Raw genomic sequence first — 15666 nt, 5'->3', positions numbered from 1 at the left:
TAATAGCTATGGAAATGCAGAATATTGAATGAATTTGAGAGAATTCTTTAATTGGAGGCATAGAAAACATTTGGTTATAGGTTAGGTTTTAGGATGTGCTGTGATCTGTATTCAAATTTATATATTGAATCCTGGCCTCCACAGTGATGGTATTAAGAAGTGGTGAGCATGATGGGTGATTAGATGATGACTTTTCTGCCCTTAGGGATGGGAATAATGAATGCCCTTAGAGGTCTGAGAAACATATTTACCCTGTCATCATGTGGGGACACCTGTAGAAGGTGCAATCTTTGAAGCAGAGAGTGAAAATACAACAGACATTGAATCTGCTGGTACCTTAATCTTGTACTTTCTAGACTTCAGAACTGTGAGCAATTCATTTATGCTGTTTTCAAATCTCCTGGTCTAAGGTACTATGTTAGAGTAGCATGAAAAACTTATGTCATAGTGAGAGGAAAGTGGAGTCAAGGTTGATATTCAGATGTTTGGGGCACTGGATAGATACCTAGAGAGGAAGTTCTTTGGAAGCAGGGATTTTTACCTGTTATGTTCACTGATGTAATCACCAGTACTAGAACAATAACTAGCATATACTATGTGATCCAGGAATATTTATTGATGAAGAACTCTGAGTGAAACACTGTAGGTGATATTTGGGTTACAATTTATATTGACTTTGAAACACAATGAGTATATAAGTTGAAATACATGGTAGTTATATACATTTGAAACCTAGAAGAGAAGCCCAGCTGAAGGTATTTGTGTTGTATAATTACACTCAAGACTTCTTAGACCATTAACAAGGGCTAAGGACTAGATGTCAGAAAGTAAAACAATATTGCATTTTCGTGTTTAATCACAGCTAACTAAACAAAGCCTATTACGTTAATGAAGCTTTGATGCAACTACCCAATTACTAGTGTTGGGTTATTTTGTTATTTAGAACATCTACATGATTTTATTCACAGGAATGTTTCCATGATATTGTAGTTAAAATGTCTTTTTAAAAAATCAGTATTATTACATATTCTTTTATTACCAGTTCTTGTAGAGATTCAGGTAAACACCTAAAAATGCACATTTTAAAGTTTTGATAAGTCATACATATTCATGAAATCAAGTATCTGAAATTGTACAATCTGTAACACTACTCTTGTAAAAGTAAATGTTTTATCAATGTATTAGTTTTAATTAGAAAGTATAAAATATAGGCCAATGGTTTGAAATATAAACTTCATTTCTTTACTAATAAAAAGTAAAAATTAAGTTGAGCTTAACATGCTAATTTGAAGTTTACCAACTATTTCATTTGCACTTACTGTTCTTCAAAAATAGTGAACAATATTACATTATTTTATATTCATCTTTCCTAGATTTAAAACCTAACAGTAAAACTGTATTAAAAAATTCAAATGATCTTAGTATTTTCTAGAGGATTGGAAAGGTATTTGTGTGTGTTTGCATGTGTGTGTTTGATTTGTATGTGTATATGTGTGCACTGTGCAAACACACACACACACACACACCCCTCACACTCCTACCTAAATGCAATTTCAAAAGTTTCTAGAGTTAATGGATGAAGTAAATAGATACATTTACTCTCTTATCTTTGGAGAAAGACTTGTATCAAATTATTTTTCATTGTTTTTATGCTGCAGGTTGGTCATGATATTTTATAATTTATCATCTAAAGTCAATATTAAACTATTTTTCTTCCATACAGAATAACTTCACACTATACTGTTTTGAGATTTTTTTTAAACTTTAGGTGCATCGTGTGTGTGGTGTGTGTGTGTGTGCTGCAGGAAGATTAATTGAAATGACCAGTTATACTTTATTTAAAAGAGCACATTGTTATTTGTGATTATTTCTATTATTCTCCAGTATATATGTCCACTGTTACTATATTGTAAGCTCTCCTTTTTATCCATTGCCAAACAAAATTTTTCTGGTTAAATAGGAATATGTTTTATAATATCTCCATCAATGAGCATAAACGGGTTTCACAAAATGCACAAGGGTTTTCGTACAGGTGAATAAATATTCAGTATTGCAAATATTCTTCTGAATGTCTTTATTTCATGGCACAAATATTTCATTTTATTTAATTGGATGACTTACAGAAATAGAACATATTTCTATGATCAGTCAAAAAATCCCTGCCAACCTATGCTGCTCTTATCAGTGTATAATAGAGTGCCTGATGTGTTTTGTGCTTTCTAGTCTCACTTAGAGGAGGCTATCTGGGTCATTTTTGGTTGGAGTCATCAAGTTTATGTTCCTTTCCATTACCTGAAACATCAAATTTGACAATAAAAAGTTGAATCTCTTGTAGATTCTAAGAACCACATTTAGATCCTTCTCTCCCACGTAACTATTTTCCTGATGAATGAATAACCTACCTTTTATTTCATAAATTTTTTCTTTACTAACCTTAGCCATAATATTTTAAAAATGGAATTTTGGTGAAATTAGGTGCTAGTAATAAAAATTCAGTGTTTTGCTTTTACATCTGAGCAAACCAAATATAATAATTACCCTTTCTTTTTATTGTTCAGGAAGGTTAATATGTCTTTTGGTACGTTTGGCTTTACTGTTACTTGTCTAAATAATTTCTCTACTGAAAATGCTCACTGAGTTCATGACATTCCATTGCAAAATAGAAAAGGATGAACAAGTCAAATAAATATCATTTAGAATCTGAATAATTCTATGAGAAGCACAAAAAGGATGGGGCACTGGAAATGCATGTATATAAATAGAGAAAGTTGAAACTTTCATGACATATTAATTTTTTTCAGCTGCTGTGACACATAACCACAGACTTAGCATCTTAAAACAACATAAATGTATTCCTTCACAGTTCTAGAGAAGTTCAAAATCAAAAGGTTAAGAGTATACTGCCTTTATAGGCCCTAGGGAAGGTCTATTCCTTACCTTTCTGGGCTTATGTGGCTCTGGGTGTTCTTCTCTCTGCATCAATCATGTCTTGTCTGATTTCACATTTCCTTGTCTTCTGCAGGGCCTCTTTTTTGCTTAAATCTACCTTGGACTTTCTCTTATAAGGACACTTATCATTGGATTTGGGGTCTACCTGAATAATTGAGGATTATCTTACCTCGTGACAATCACATCTGTAAAAAAAAAAAAAAAAAAATTCCTTTCCAAATAAGGCAAACTTCATAGATTCTAGGATGTGATGCGGCCATGTTTTGGGAGAATTTTTTTTTTTTTTTTTCTGACAACCACAGTGATAAAACCCAAATAGTTTATGTTGATTCTGAGATGGAATAAGTCAATGCTTGTTTTAAGCAACAGAAGAAAATCAATCTTGAGATATACGTTTTATAGAATTCAGTAGAAGTAAAAGTTTATGTCTTTGCTATTTAATTAATTGGGTGATTGGAAATAATAATGAAATACATGTATGCCAATGAATTTACTGAGAAATAGGCTCTTGACTCACTTTTATTTATTACAGTTTCCTAGGTGAAGAACTGGCCAGGAATCGTTAACATTGCCACCAGCAGTTTTAGACCCAGGGTTTGCAGCACCCTTTTATAAGTGGCTACCACACTAAATCTACTACGTCTTCAAATAAAGATGTAGGCAAAAGACATTTTGAGATACTCTACAGTGAGAATTTATATTAGAATTTTGGAGCATTTGTCTAGGGATGCATAACAGAAAATGAACTCACATTGCACTGAGAAATCGAACTATAAATAGTTTTATGTAACTAAATTACAGTGTGGACAGTTCTATATTTAAGGTAATTGTACAGTGTGGATGAGCATCAAGGGTTTTTCGAGTAAAGGAAACACAATACAAAAGTCAAGCAGCCATAAAGAGCATAGTGTGCTAAAGACTGTATGTGAAATACTGTGAATTGAGTGGAGATGGTTGAAGAAGGAGAGGTACTAGAACTAGAAAAGACTCTGAATTCTCTACAAATGATTGCGACTCCTCTTCCCAAGATTTGTAGTTCTCATAGCACATTTTCTCTCAGATAACAAATTCAGCACAGGACCGTGCCAAGGCTTTTGATCCTTAAATAAGCATAAGTGATGATAAAATGGAGGTTAAAGTGCAAATCTAGCCTCAAAGATGTACCATGGGTGCACTCTCACTCTCTTTCCAATCAGAAAGAAATGGTAAGGACTGGGGAGACAGTTCAGCTGGTGGAGTGCTTGCCTCGCAAGCACAAGGCCCTGAGTTCGATCCCCCAGTGACGCACAAAAAAAAAAGAAAGAAAGAAAGAAATGGTAGAGAGCCCCTTGCTGCTGATCAAAACTCTTGGTTCTGATCACTTTCATGTAAATTCCACATAGCTTCACATGAATGACCCAGACCCCAGCACCAGCTCCAGATAATATTATAGCCTGAGATTTCTGTCACTGTCAGAAACAGCCAACAGGGTACATCAGACATTCATGTTCCATCAGAGTTTCTGAATATTATTTCTAAAATGAACAAATTTTGCCAATAAAACAAGTTGTAAATGAGGAACACTGTCATATTTGTCCATACGGGTCTCTCACCATCCCTTACTTCTCTGCAAACTTCAACGAGTGTGGATTATCCCAAAATTCACTTTTTAAATTTATTGATCAGAAAGTAGGTGAGAGTAGAAAAATAAAAATTCAAATTTACATGGCCAAATTATTGGATAATCCTAAAACAGTTTCATTTAGAGTAAAGTAAAAGAAAGACAATAAAAGACCCATAGAGACTGTTGATAGTGAGATCTATAACTATAGGAAAAAGTTTTGAGACATTTTCTTACACTGTATTTCTATGCCAATCCCTCTCAAGCATAAACACAGCATTTCCCAATCACACAAACACATCACTTCCATAAGAGGTTTCAATATATATCTATACTGTTTTTTGGAAATTTTTGAGTCAAATATGTCTTTTTCAACTTGCAAACATTTAAAATTTGTTCTTTTTTACCCCTTCCTTCTTTCCTTTCTTCTTTCTGTCTCTCTTTTTCCCCATTTTTGTCCATCTTCAAACATAGCTGTGCACAGAAACAACAATGTGAAGACAGAAAGATTGGGAGAATATCTTTGCCACATACACCTCAGAAAAAGCATTAATCCCTAGGATATACAAACAACTCAAAGAACACCAGAAAACCAAATAACCCAATCAATACATGGGCTAAGGAACTGAACAGACACTTCGCCAAAGAAGAAATACAATCGTTCAACAAATATATGAAATTATGTTCAAAATCTCTAGCAATTAGAGAAATGCAAATCAGAACTACTCTAAGATTTCATCTCATGCCAATCAGAATGGCAATTATTAAGAATACAAGCAACAATAAATGTTGGGGAGGTTGTGGGGAAAAAGATACAGTCATACATTGCTGGTGGGAATGCAAATTGGAGTAACCATTATGAAAAGCAGTATGGAGATTCCTCAGAAAACTTGGAATGGAACCACCATTAGATCCAACTACCCCACTCCCCAGTTTATACTGAAAGGAGTTAAAATCAGCATAAATACTTCAGTGATGCAGTTGCATCAATGTTTATAGCAACTGAACTCTCAATAGCTGAACTATGGAACCAACCTAAGTGTCCTTCAACAGATGAATGGATAAAGAAAATGTGATACATATATATATATATATATATCACACACACACACACACGCACATACACACACAGTGGAATATTACTTAGCTTTAAAGAAGAATGAAATTATGGCATTTGCTGGTAAATGGATGGAGTTGGAGAATATCATACTAAGCTAAGTAAGACAATCCCAAAACACCAAAGAGGAATATTTTCTCTGATACGAGGATGCTAATTCACAATAAGGGAGGGGTGCTAGGAAGAATAGAATTACTTTAGATTAGACATAGGGGAGTGAAGGGAGTGGAAGGGGTATGGGGGAAAGAAAAATAGTAGAGTAAAACAGACAATCTTACCTCATGTACATGCATGACTGCATGACCAATGTGATCCTGCAATATGTACAGAAAAATGAGAAATTATACTCCATTTATGTATGATTTATCCAAATGTATACATGCATTATGTCATGTACAACAAGTTAGAATGAATTAAAAATTTTTTAAAAAACAGCTGTCAAAGTAATCTTGCTTTTTCATGGACAGTGTTCTATATTCTTACATTTTTTCTTACTACATTTCAATTTTGCAATTACTTTCTTTAAAAATGATGCTCATGGGCTGAAGTTGTAGCTCAGTGGTAGAGCTCTTGCCTAGCATGTGTGGGGCACTGAGTTTGATCTTCAGCACCACATAAAAATAAAGGCATTGTGCCCATATACAACTAAAAAAATATTTTTAAAAAAATGATGCTCATAGTGAATGGAAATCTTTGCACTTTATGTGGAAAAATAATGTGTTAATTCTACCATATTTTCCCTTAGTTAATACATGTGTTTACATGTAAAATTAATTTTAATTTGGTTCACAAGATCCCCAAATTGCTTCAGGTGATTAAAAAAAAGTGGAAAATTTAAAAAGTACCAACATTTGATCAGATATGTCTTTTACAGAGATAAATTTGCGGTACGGATAATGGATAGGAGGAGGCAAAAGAAGCACTGGGGAGAAATATGGACCAGTAAATGAGTTAGGAGTTTATAACTATAGTTCAGGAAAGTGGTGGTATGGATTAGAATTATAACAGGAATAAGGGAGGAGAGAAAAATGTAAATTTGAGTATAAAACAATGGTTTCTGTTCTTAGAAAATAAACAATGTCTAGTGATAAATTAGATATGAAATATAGGAAGAGGGAAGAGCTTAGAAGCCTGTTTTCAAGCTTACATGCATGGGTGGATAGACTCACCATAATCTGAAATAGGAAACTGGGTAGGAAGAAGCAATTTTGGAAAGGAGAGAGAGTAGCGATTATTTTGAAAGATTATAGCTGCTCTGTAAACTGCCCAGAAAACAATATTAGGCAGAGACTATCAATTACAGAAAATATTGAAAAAAACTTGAAAATCCTTTGAAAATGTCTTTGATCTAATTCTGACACTAAACAGTGTTGATGTAGCCTGTACAAACATTTCTGTTTTGTCAACAATAGGTATTCACTCCTAAATACAAGCCTGTTTTTCAACAAAAGCCAGTTAATTCATACATATGTATTTTGCATATTATATAAATATGTGTACATACTACACAGAAACATAGTAGGGTCATATATATATTTATAAATTATATATGTATATATAATATTTATGCATTGTATATGTATATATATGCATCTGTCCCATAGTCTTTGTGAAAGTATTAAAAATAATTCTCTGGTCTCTTAATGTTTTCAGTTTCATTATTAATCACCATCATTTTATTATTCATCTTCTAAATGCACAAGCCAATTTGAAGTCTACTGATTTTTGAATATTTTCCTCCAAATTAAGTACATTTCTCTATATAGGATGTATTAGTTTCCCTTGGCTATGATTAAAAAATTACCACGAATTTAGTGTCTTTAAATAACAAAATTAGTAATTGATACTCTTGAAGGTTAAAAGTTCAACATGATCTTCAGTATGTGAAAATCACAATTTTTCAGGGTTGTATGCCCCTCTGGAGATTCTAAGGAGAATCCACTTCATTGCCTTTTCCAGTTTTACAGAGGCCATTTTACATTTCTGGTCCTCAAAGCCAGCAACATGGCATCTCTCTAGCCTGGATTACATCGTCACATCCCTTTCTCTGACTCTCCAGTTCCCTCTTAAAGAACCCTCATGATTACTTTGGACCCACCTGGATCACCCCGAATAATTTCCCTGTTTTAAGTCAGTAGATAAATGAACCTAATTCCATCTGCAGTCATAATTCCCCTTTGCCATATGATACAACATAATTTCAGGCTCTACAGATTAGGATATGGACATCATTGAGAAATTATTATAGTTCATACTGTATAAGTGTACTGGATGTTTACTTGTTCGTCTGGATTCTATTATTTTCTAGAAAACAGAATTCAAACAACTCTTTGTTTCCTTCCATGGTACCCTGTCTCTATAATGGCTTCCAAAGATCTTCACATCTAGTTATCCAGACCCCATGCAACCATCCCGTGGAATATGAGCTGAAGTTACTGAATCACTTCTGACAAAAAACATGGCAGATATGATGAGATGTCACTTCCGGGATTACATCATATAAAGACTGTGGTTTTGATCCTGGGTGCTCTCTCCTGAGCTGCTACTTTCTTCCTCCCTTATTTGAGGTCATCTAGCAGTCATGTTGTCAGCTGTCCTAGGAAGATGCCCATGTGGCAAAAAAGTAATGTCTTTGGTCAAAGGTCACAAACACCAGAAGCCTAGCAACAGTTACATGAGTGAGTCTGGAAGTCGAACCTTTCCTGATTGGGATTTGAGATGACTGTAGTTTTGACAGATACCCTGATTGCATTTTTGTGAGACTTTGTTTCAGTTTCATGAAAGATGCTCTCAACTAGGTCACAACAGGATTTCTTACTCTGTGAGATTAAAAAAAAAAAAAAAAAGTCTGTCATTTTGAGACACTAAGGTTTGGAATAATTCTTACATAGTAATAGGTAAATCATGCAGATTTTTGTATTCAAAAGTAGGAAGCTGCCTTCACAAATACTGAAAAATATAAATATGCCTTTGGATCTGAGCAATGAGTGAACACTTTAAGGATTTTGAAAAGCATATCAGATAAGCCCTAATATGAATTGCACAGACCATTTATAGAAATATAGACTTTGAGAATGTTGCTAGTGAGGATGCAAAGGAAAGTGAGGAACATGTTACTAGAATCTGGAGAAAAGAGGATCCTTTTTCTGCAGCGCAGAAAGGTCAGCACCATGGTTGTCTACAGTAATATGGACACAAGAAAATGTAACCAATTAATTTGTTGACCTAATTTAGGATATTTATAAACAAAGTGTTGATGGTGAAACCTTTTATTCCCTTGCTGTTTATAAAATGCAAGAGGAGAGAAAGAAATTGAGAAAGCACTGCTGGAATGAAGATGAGACTTTATAGTTTTGAAAATTCCCAAATTTCCTAGATGGCAAAGATACTAAAATGTTTAAAATGTTCTCTTAGAAAAATTGAAATCCCGAGTACTTCTGGAAAGTTCCATCCAGTCCCTGACTCACAGTCTGGCCAAAACGATATGGATTATAAGAAATTAAAGGCTTATCGTGAAGAGATTTGTGGGTATGACTTTTGTGTAATGGGCTTTACTGATATTCATAGGAAGCCCATAAAGCATTTTAGAAAATTATGTTAGAAGCTAGCTAGCTTGGGTTAAGGGGACAGGCAGTATAGAAAGAAGGAAGGCAGGTCGAATCTCAAACTTCTATTGGCAGGACACAGACTGAGACACCTACTGATTTGTAAACCTGTATTACCTTACCTGAAAAAGGAAGGTTTATTTAGAGTGAAAACAAGAGAGAGAAATTGAAAGTCATAGAGAACTATTTCATAGACTTGAGATCTGATCAGGAAACTTCCAACATTTATGTGATTAAATTTAAAAATTGCATGAACCTGTGATTTTTTTGTGTGTGACCCTTACATAATGTCTATAATAGTTATCTATGCCAACTCCACCTCTGTATATTGGGTGTTTAGAATCAACTAGCTTGCATCTTTATTTTGGAATGGTACAAGTCAAAAGAAACTCCTTGAAAAGTGCTGTAATTATGAAATTTTATCTAAGAAGACACATTTATTATCAAACTTAATGTAGATAATGGCATTTTGGATTTTGAGATGAATTTGCAAAGGAATGAGACTTTTTCAACATTCTTGACTCTGAGAATTGTGAGATGGTTATGGTTTACTGTTTAAAACTGCTAAAGTTTTAGTAATTTATTACATAGCATTGGTAATTAATGAAATGCCCTACTGACTCTAATCCTTACTTTCTATTTAAGGTCAGTAGGAAAATTATCAATAATTATGATTCCATACCTTTTAATATCTACTATTTATCTTGGCATTAAGAGGTCTCTTTCAGTTAGCTTTAATAACAGTTACCAAACTTCTGAATCCCCAGTCATTTTCTCTGTTAATACTAGAGTGACTCTAATATTTTAAATACCTACTGCAATTTTTAAGAAATTATGTGTTTCCCTGTTGGGACTCTACTATATTCTAGAGTATGAGTCCTTGAAGGTACGTATTTTATTTTCCCCTTCTGTGACCTTATCTCTGAGCAATATCTGGCACTGGGTAGTATTCAATAAATGTATATTGAATGAAGAAATGAGAGAAGAAATCAATGAATATACGACCTATTGTTAGAAACAAATGCTTCATAACCTGAAACATGCCTCAATCTTTATGAAACTCCCTTCATCTTTCTCTTCTAAAGCAGAAGCATCTTTGTATCATTTATTATTAATAGTGTTGTTATTGATTTTATTTTCAGGAGGGGGTCCATTCTTTTTAGTAATAATAAGGATTCCTCTTTCATTTTATTCTATTTCTTGCTATATCTTTCCAAACTTTTGTAGCTAAGTATCAGAGGCCTTTTCCTCTTTTCTCAGCTTTTGTTTTTAAGACATGCTTTTGGAAAGATTATTTTATTGATGATATATCTCATACCAGCTTTAATTCATTGTTAGAAATTATTTTGATTTATTAAATTATTTATTCGACAATTTCAAAGTGTTGAAATAGTATATATTTTAAATTTTAAATTCAGTAATCTTAAATAGATGTTTGATAAATTGTTACTTCAAAAGTACATTTCAGATCTGTCAGTTCTATATCCTGGGTACTGAGTGGAGAAAGGAAGGGCCAGGAAGCATTACCGATTTGCTAGTTCTTTTATTTATCGTACTTCGTACATATACTAGTTTCCATCCTGAACCTTGGGCATGCTCTTTGTGACATTCGCTTATTGTTTAGACTGCATTTTTATTAACGAAAAGTTAGGATTTAAACATTTTCTCAAGCTGTTATTTTTATCATAAAAACATTAAAAATTATCTCTTAGAGAATTTATCTTCTTATACCTCGTTGTATAATGTTGTCTTAGGGTGCTATGGCATGATACCATAGGTTGAATAGCTAGTAATTAATAGAAACTATTCCTCACAGTCTTGGAAGCCTGTAAACCCAAGGTCCAGGAACGAGATTTGTTTCATTCCTGGTGTATATTACTGTGTGTGCTGAAGACTGTATCGTCTAACTGTGTCCTCTTGTGGTAGAAGGGGCAGTGCAGCTCTCTCAGACATTTTTCTAAGGGCACTAATCCGCTCCTGAAGCTACACCCACTCGAGTCACGATCTTAAGGCCCCACCCTCTAATAGCATCACACTGTGATGATGCTTCAACACAGGAATTTGATGGGGGGGGTCAGAAACATGCAGACAATGGCCTGTGGCAATAACCCTGCCTTTTAGTGCGTGTTTATTCTTCACAGTTTATAGTATATTGTACCAGAAAAACATTTGCGACAGAAATTTGATGATTACTTTTGAAAAATGGACAAACTTATTAGATTCTTATGCTTAATTCATGACTTTACAGTATTGGTTCTCTTCCATGTCTGATAGCTGTACCTCATTTGTTAAGAATATGACTGTTAATGGATTATATTATATTATCCCTTAAAACCACAATCTTCATAACCTTTCAAAATTAGAAATTATTCTACATGCAATTATATCACCTATATATAATTAATTTTAGAAATCATGGAAACGTTGAATTACATTTCCCTTATATAACCATGTTAAGTAAATATTTATCAATTAAAGGAACTTGTATTGAGAAAAGTTACTTTGTTCTTATTTTTAGCAAGCAATTAAATTAAATGACATACAGGTATAGAATAAAAACTGTATTTGACACATTGAATTTATAGAATGTCATTATTTTCTTCACAGATGTATAAAATCACAGCTAATCTTCAATTACATTTACCAGAATTTATTCTATACCATTTGGACATTCTACATTACTATGTAGTTGCATGCTGGTGGAAAATAGTTTTATTTCCTAATAAAGCAAAATGATGAGGCTTTTTCTTGTTTGCCTCTATCAAATTACATATTCAATTTTTTTCACAGTGACTCAGGACTAACCTTTCTGTCAAAGAAGGATCCTGGGGATTAAAGAAAGCTCTATGAACAGGATAGTTACTCAGATTATCCAGGAGAAATGCTTCAGTAGGAATAGAACATTAGAATATTTTTTAAACTGCAAAGAAACCAATTGTACCTGCAATCCAGTGAATGAACAAGCGAATGAAACTAGATGAATCTAGAAAGGGAAGAATGGAGCAGACATGCAACACTTTTAAGTCTAACAGTTTTAAAAATCCTCATGCTAAAGAATGTGGAGAACTATAAAAAAATTAAGAGAAAGCCTTTGGTGTAAACAGTAGATTGGAAGGAGGTAACATGGTAAATATAAATGATAGGTAAGAGAATATTGCATTTTACTGGAAAGAGAGGGACTAGAATTGTTCATGGCAGTGAAGATGGAGAGAAAGGAATGACTTCATATGTTTTGGATTAGAATTAAGACAACTAAGTAACAGATTGAGAGCAGTAAGGGAGTAGATGTCAAAGAAGTAACTAAGTTTTCTGACTTGGAGAATTTGGATGGATGAAGGAGATTGATTTGGGGAACACTGCAGATAAAACTAATTTGAACAGTGGACAGGGGCCATGATTTAAATTTTGAACATATATTTAAGATCTCCATGAGAGAGTTAAATGAGTTGTCATGATCGTTTAGAAAAGATGTCTGGGCTAAACATTTGCTTGGAGGAGTTGGAAAATTGATGGCATCTCAAGTCATCAGAGATAAGCTTCTCTTGTGAGATGCATAAAGATGATGAAAAGAAGAAGGTCCAAGACTGACTTTTTAGGAAATCCAACACTTGCAGGTCAGAAAATGATGGAAAAGCAGTGAGGTGTACTGAGAAGCTCCAAGAAATGAGACATGACAAATAAAATGATAATAAATTTAGAACATAGTTTTGAACATTGCTCTGGACTTATTCAGATACAAATTCTGAATTTCACACTTAGTGGATCCACACTTAATATAGTTTCCCACTGAGGAATAGTGACAACCATAATGCCCATCCCAGAGGATCATTCATTAGCAGAACTAAAAGAAATATATTTTGTTAATTTTTGTATTCCAAATAACCTTAATGTATAGAACAGAGTGGGTAAAAGTAAGGCCTCAATATGTATTGAAGTCACTATACTATTACTGTAAATTGGACTTGGGGCTCTTTTGTGACAGCCATAGAGGGATTCTGGAGGAAGGATTAAAGATGGAGATGCTTGAAAAGTGCATGAGAATAAGAAAATTGAAGATTGCATAATCAGCTATTTAAAGCACAATGTTGGTTAAGGAGCATGGAGAACAAGGAAGGGAGCTGAAGAGCAATATGGACTCATAAAAATGCTACTAAAGCTTTCTGCTTCCTGAGGGTGTGAGCTGCTTCCCTCTGCCACACCTCTGCCATGATGTTCTGCCTCACCTCGAGCCCCAAGGAATGAAACCAGCCTTCTGTGGATTAAGATCTCTGAAACCGACCCGCCAACAGGGGCCACGTTTGCACCAAAACTGTGAAGAAGGCCGCCCAGGTTATCATGGAGAAGTACTACACGCGCCTGGGCCACGACTTCCATACCAACAAGCGCGTGTGTGAGGAGATCGCCATTATTCCCAGCAAGAAGCTCCGCAACAAGATGGGTATGTCACATCTGATGAAAGGGATTCAAAGAGGCCCTGTGAGAGGCATCTCCATTAAGCTGCAGGAAGAGGAGAGAGAAAGGAGAGATAATTATGTTCCTGAGGTCTCCGCCTTGGATCAGGAGATCATTGAAGTAGATCCTGACGCTAAGGAAATGCTGAAGCTTTTGGACTTCGCAGTCTCTCCAACTTGCAGGTCACTCAGCCTACTGTGGGGATGAATTTCAAAATGCCACGTGGAGCTGTCTGAATCTTTCTGCTATGCTGTAATATTTTCAATAAACCTGGGACAACAACAACAACTACTACAACAAAAGACATTACAGCCACTAGAGGAATGCTAAAGACTTTGCCCAGACACTGAGAAAGATGGCTCGAGGGCATCTCAGGAGCTGGCAAGACTACATCCATCTCAAGCCCGAGGGACGAAAGGTGAAAATTCTCTTGAGAAGAGACCAATGGGGCACGAGGAGGCCTAGGAAGTTTTTTCAACGTGCTCAGCCACCCAGACCCTCCCGGGCTGCAGCAGCAAGGGTTCCTGGAGGCTTGGCTACTATTCGAGATGGCGGCAGACCTTGGTTTGAACCACGTGGGGCTGGTTCTGCAGGAATGCAGGATGCTGGAGTTAAGGGATCATGGAGGTTTCCACCAAGATTTCCAATGAAGGCCTGGGAGGCCAGGCAAAGTGCAGCAGGGTCGGGGTCCCTGCGGGCACCCCCTGAGATGTCAAAGTGTGGAGAGGTGAGGAGGAAGTTGAAGCTGCCGTGGAAACCCCCCAAATTAAGAAATGCCAGTAACGTGGAACATCATCCTAGGAAAGCCACAGGAAAGGAGCAGAGGCAAGTCAACAGAAAGTCCACTTGGGCTGCGAGGAACAAGGCCACAGGAGTAGAGCTACGCATGCCATTTGGAGAGTGTAAGCGCAAAAGGACGGGAAGCAGACCTCAACGGATTCAGAGAAGCCTTTCTTCCTTCGCCAACTCGGGCACCTTTGGGGCCAATTTTCCAGATGGGAAAATAGCCCTCAGAGGGTATTTTTGGTTTTATAGGGTACAATGATATAATTGTTGGAAGCTGTGTACCTGCAGTTTTGACCGTCAGGGGCTAGTCGTACAGGTTAAAATTTTAATTTTAGGAGGGTTCATTTAGGATGGTAATTATAAAAAGGCCAAAACTCACTGGGGAGATAAAGAGTCTGGATCCTGAGGGATTATCAGTACTCAAACCTTGCCCATTGTCATTTAGGACTAATTCACCATGGGGGAAGGTCAAGGTTTAAGACCCAGCAATCGGTCGCCCCTTCCCCCAGGGTCCATTGTTATCAGGAAAGAATGCTCTGGGAGAGGTTGGCAGTTTGGCCAATTTCTCCTCTCTCCTTCCAAGCCTCACCATCCCTCCCTTTTCTTGGGGAGCTGCCTTATAGAACATTATTTTCCATAACCCTTCAGAGAGAAAATCAAGATGCCATGTGCTGCAGGTACGGGACATGGAGCTACACGTCTTGTTTGCCCAGCTGGATTTCGGTCTTGCTGCTTTGGTCCCATCCCTTCTTTCTATGCCCCTATTTTTGTAAATAGAAATGTTTACTCAGTATCTTTATATGTTGGATATTTGTAAATTGCTTTTAATTTTGTAGAAGCTCACAATGTGAGACTGCCTTGAGCCTCAAAGACTTTGGACTTGAACTTTGAGCAATCTCAGAACTGTTGAGACTATGGGAATTCATGGACTAAATGTATTTGCATTGTCAGATGGTTTTGTGAGCTTTTGGGAGACAGGGGCAGAATGTTATGGTTTGGATGTGAGGTGTGCCCCAAAAGCTCACATGAGAGACAATGCAGGAAGGTTCCTGGCAGAAATGATTAGGTCGAATGAGTCTTAACCTAATCAGTGAATGAATCCCTGGTGGGATTAATTGAAATGGTAGGGTGTGGCTGGAGGAGATTGGAATTTGGGC

The 15666-nt window shown here is 35.8% G+C and overlaps 1 protein-coding gene across 1 annotated transcript; it reads left to right on the top strand.

Annotated features, from left to right (window-relative positions):
* The first annotated feature begins 13433 nt into the window (after positions 1-13433).
* On the top strand, positions 13434-14005 carry LOC306670332 (small ribosomal subunit protein eS17-like). The gene has a single exon (XM_079155050.1). The coding sequence runs from the start codon at positions 13607-13609 to the stop codon at positions 13928-13930; it is 324 nt and encodes a 107-aa protein (XP_079011176.1). The 5' UTR covers positions 13434-13606; the 3' UTR covers positions 13931-14005.
* Positions 14006-15666: the final 1661 nt, after the last annotated feature.

The sequence above is a fragment of the Sciurus vulgaris genome (assembly GCF_902686455.1).
Source record: "Sciurus vulgaris genome assembly, chromosome: 10".
In the NCBI taxonomy this organism is placed as follows: domain Eukaryota; kingdom Metazoa; phylum Chordata; class Mammalia; order Rodentia; family Sciuridae; genus Sciurus; species Sciurus vulgaris.
The sequence above is the reverse complement of the archived record's forward strand: the minus strand, read 5'-3'. Positions and strand labels throughout refer to the sequence as shown.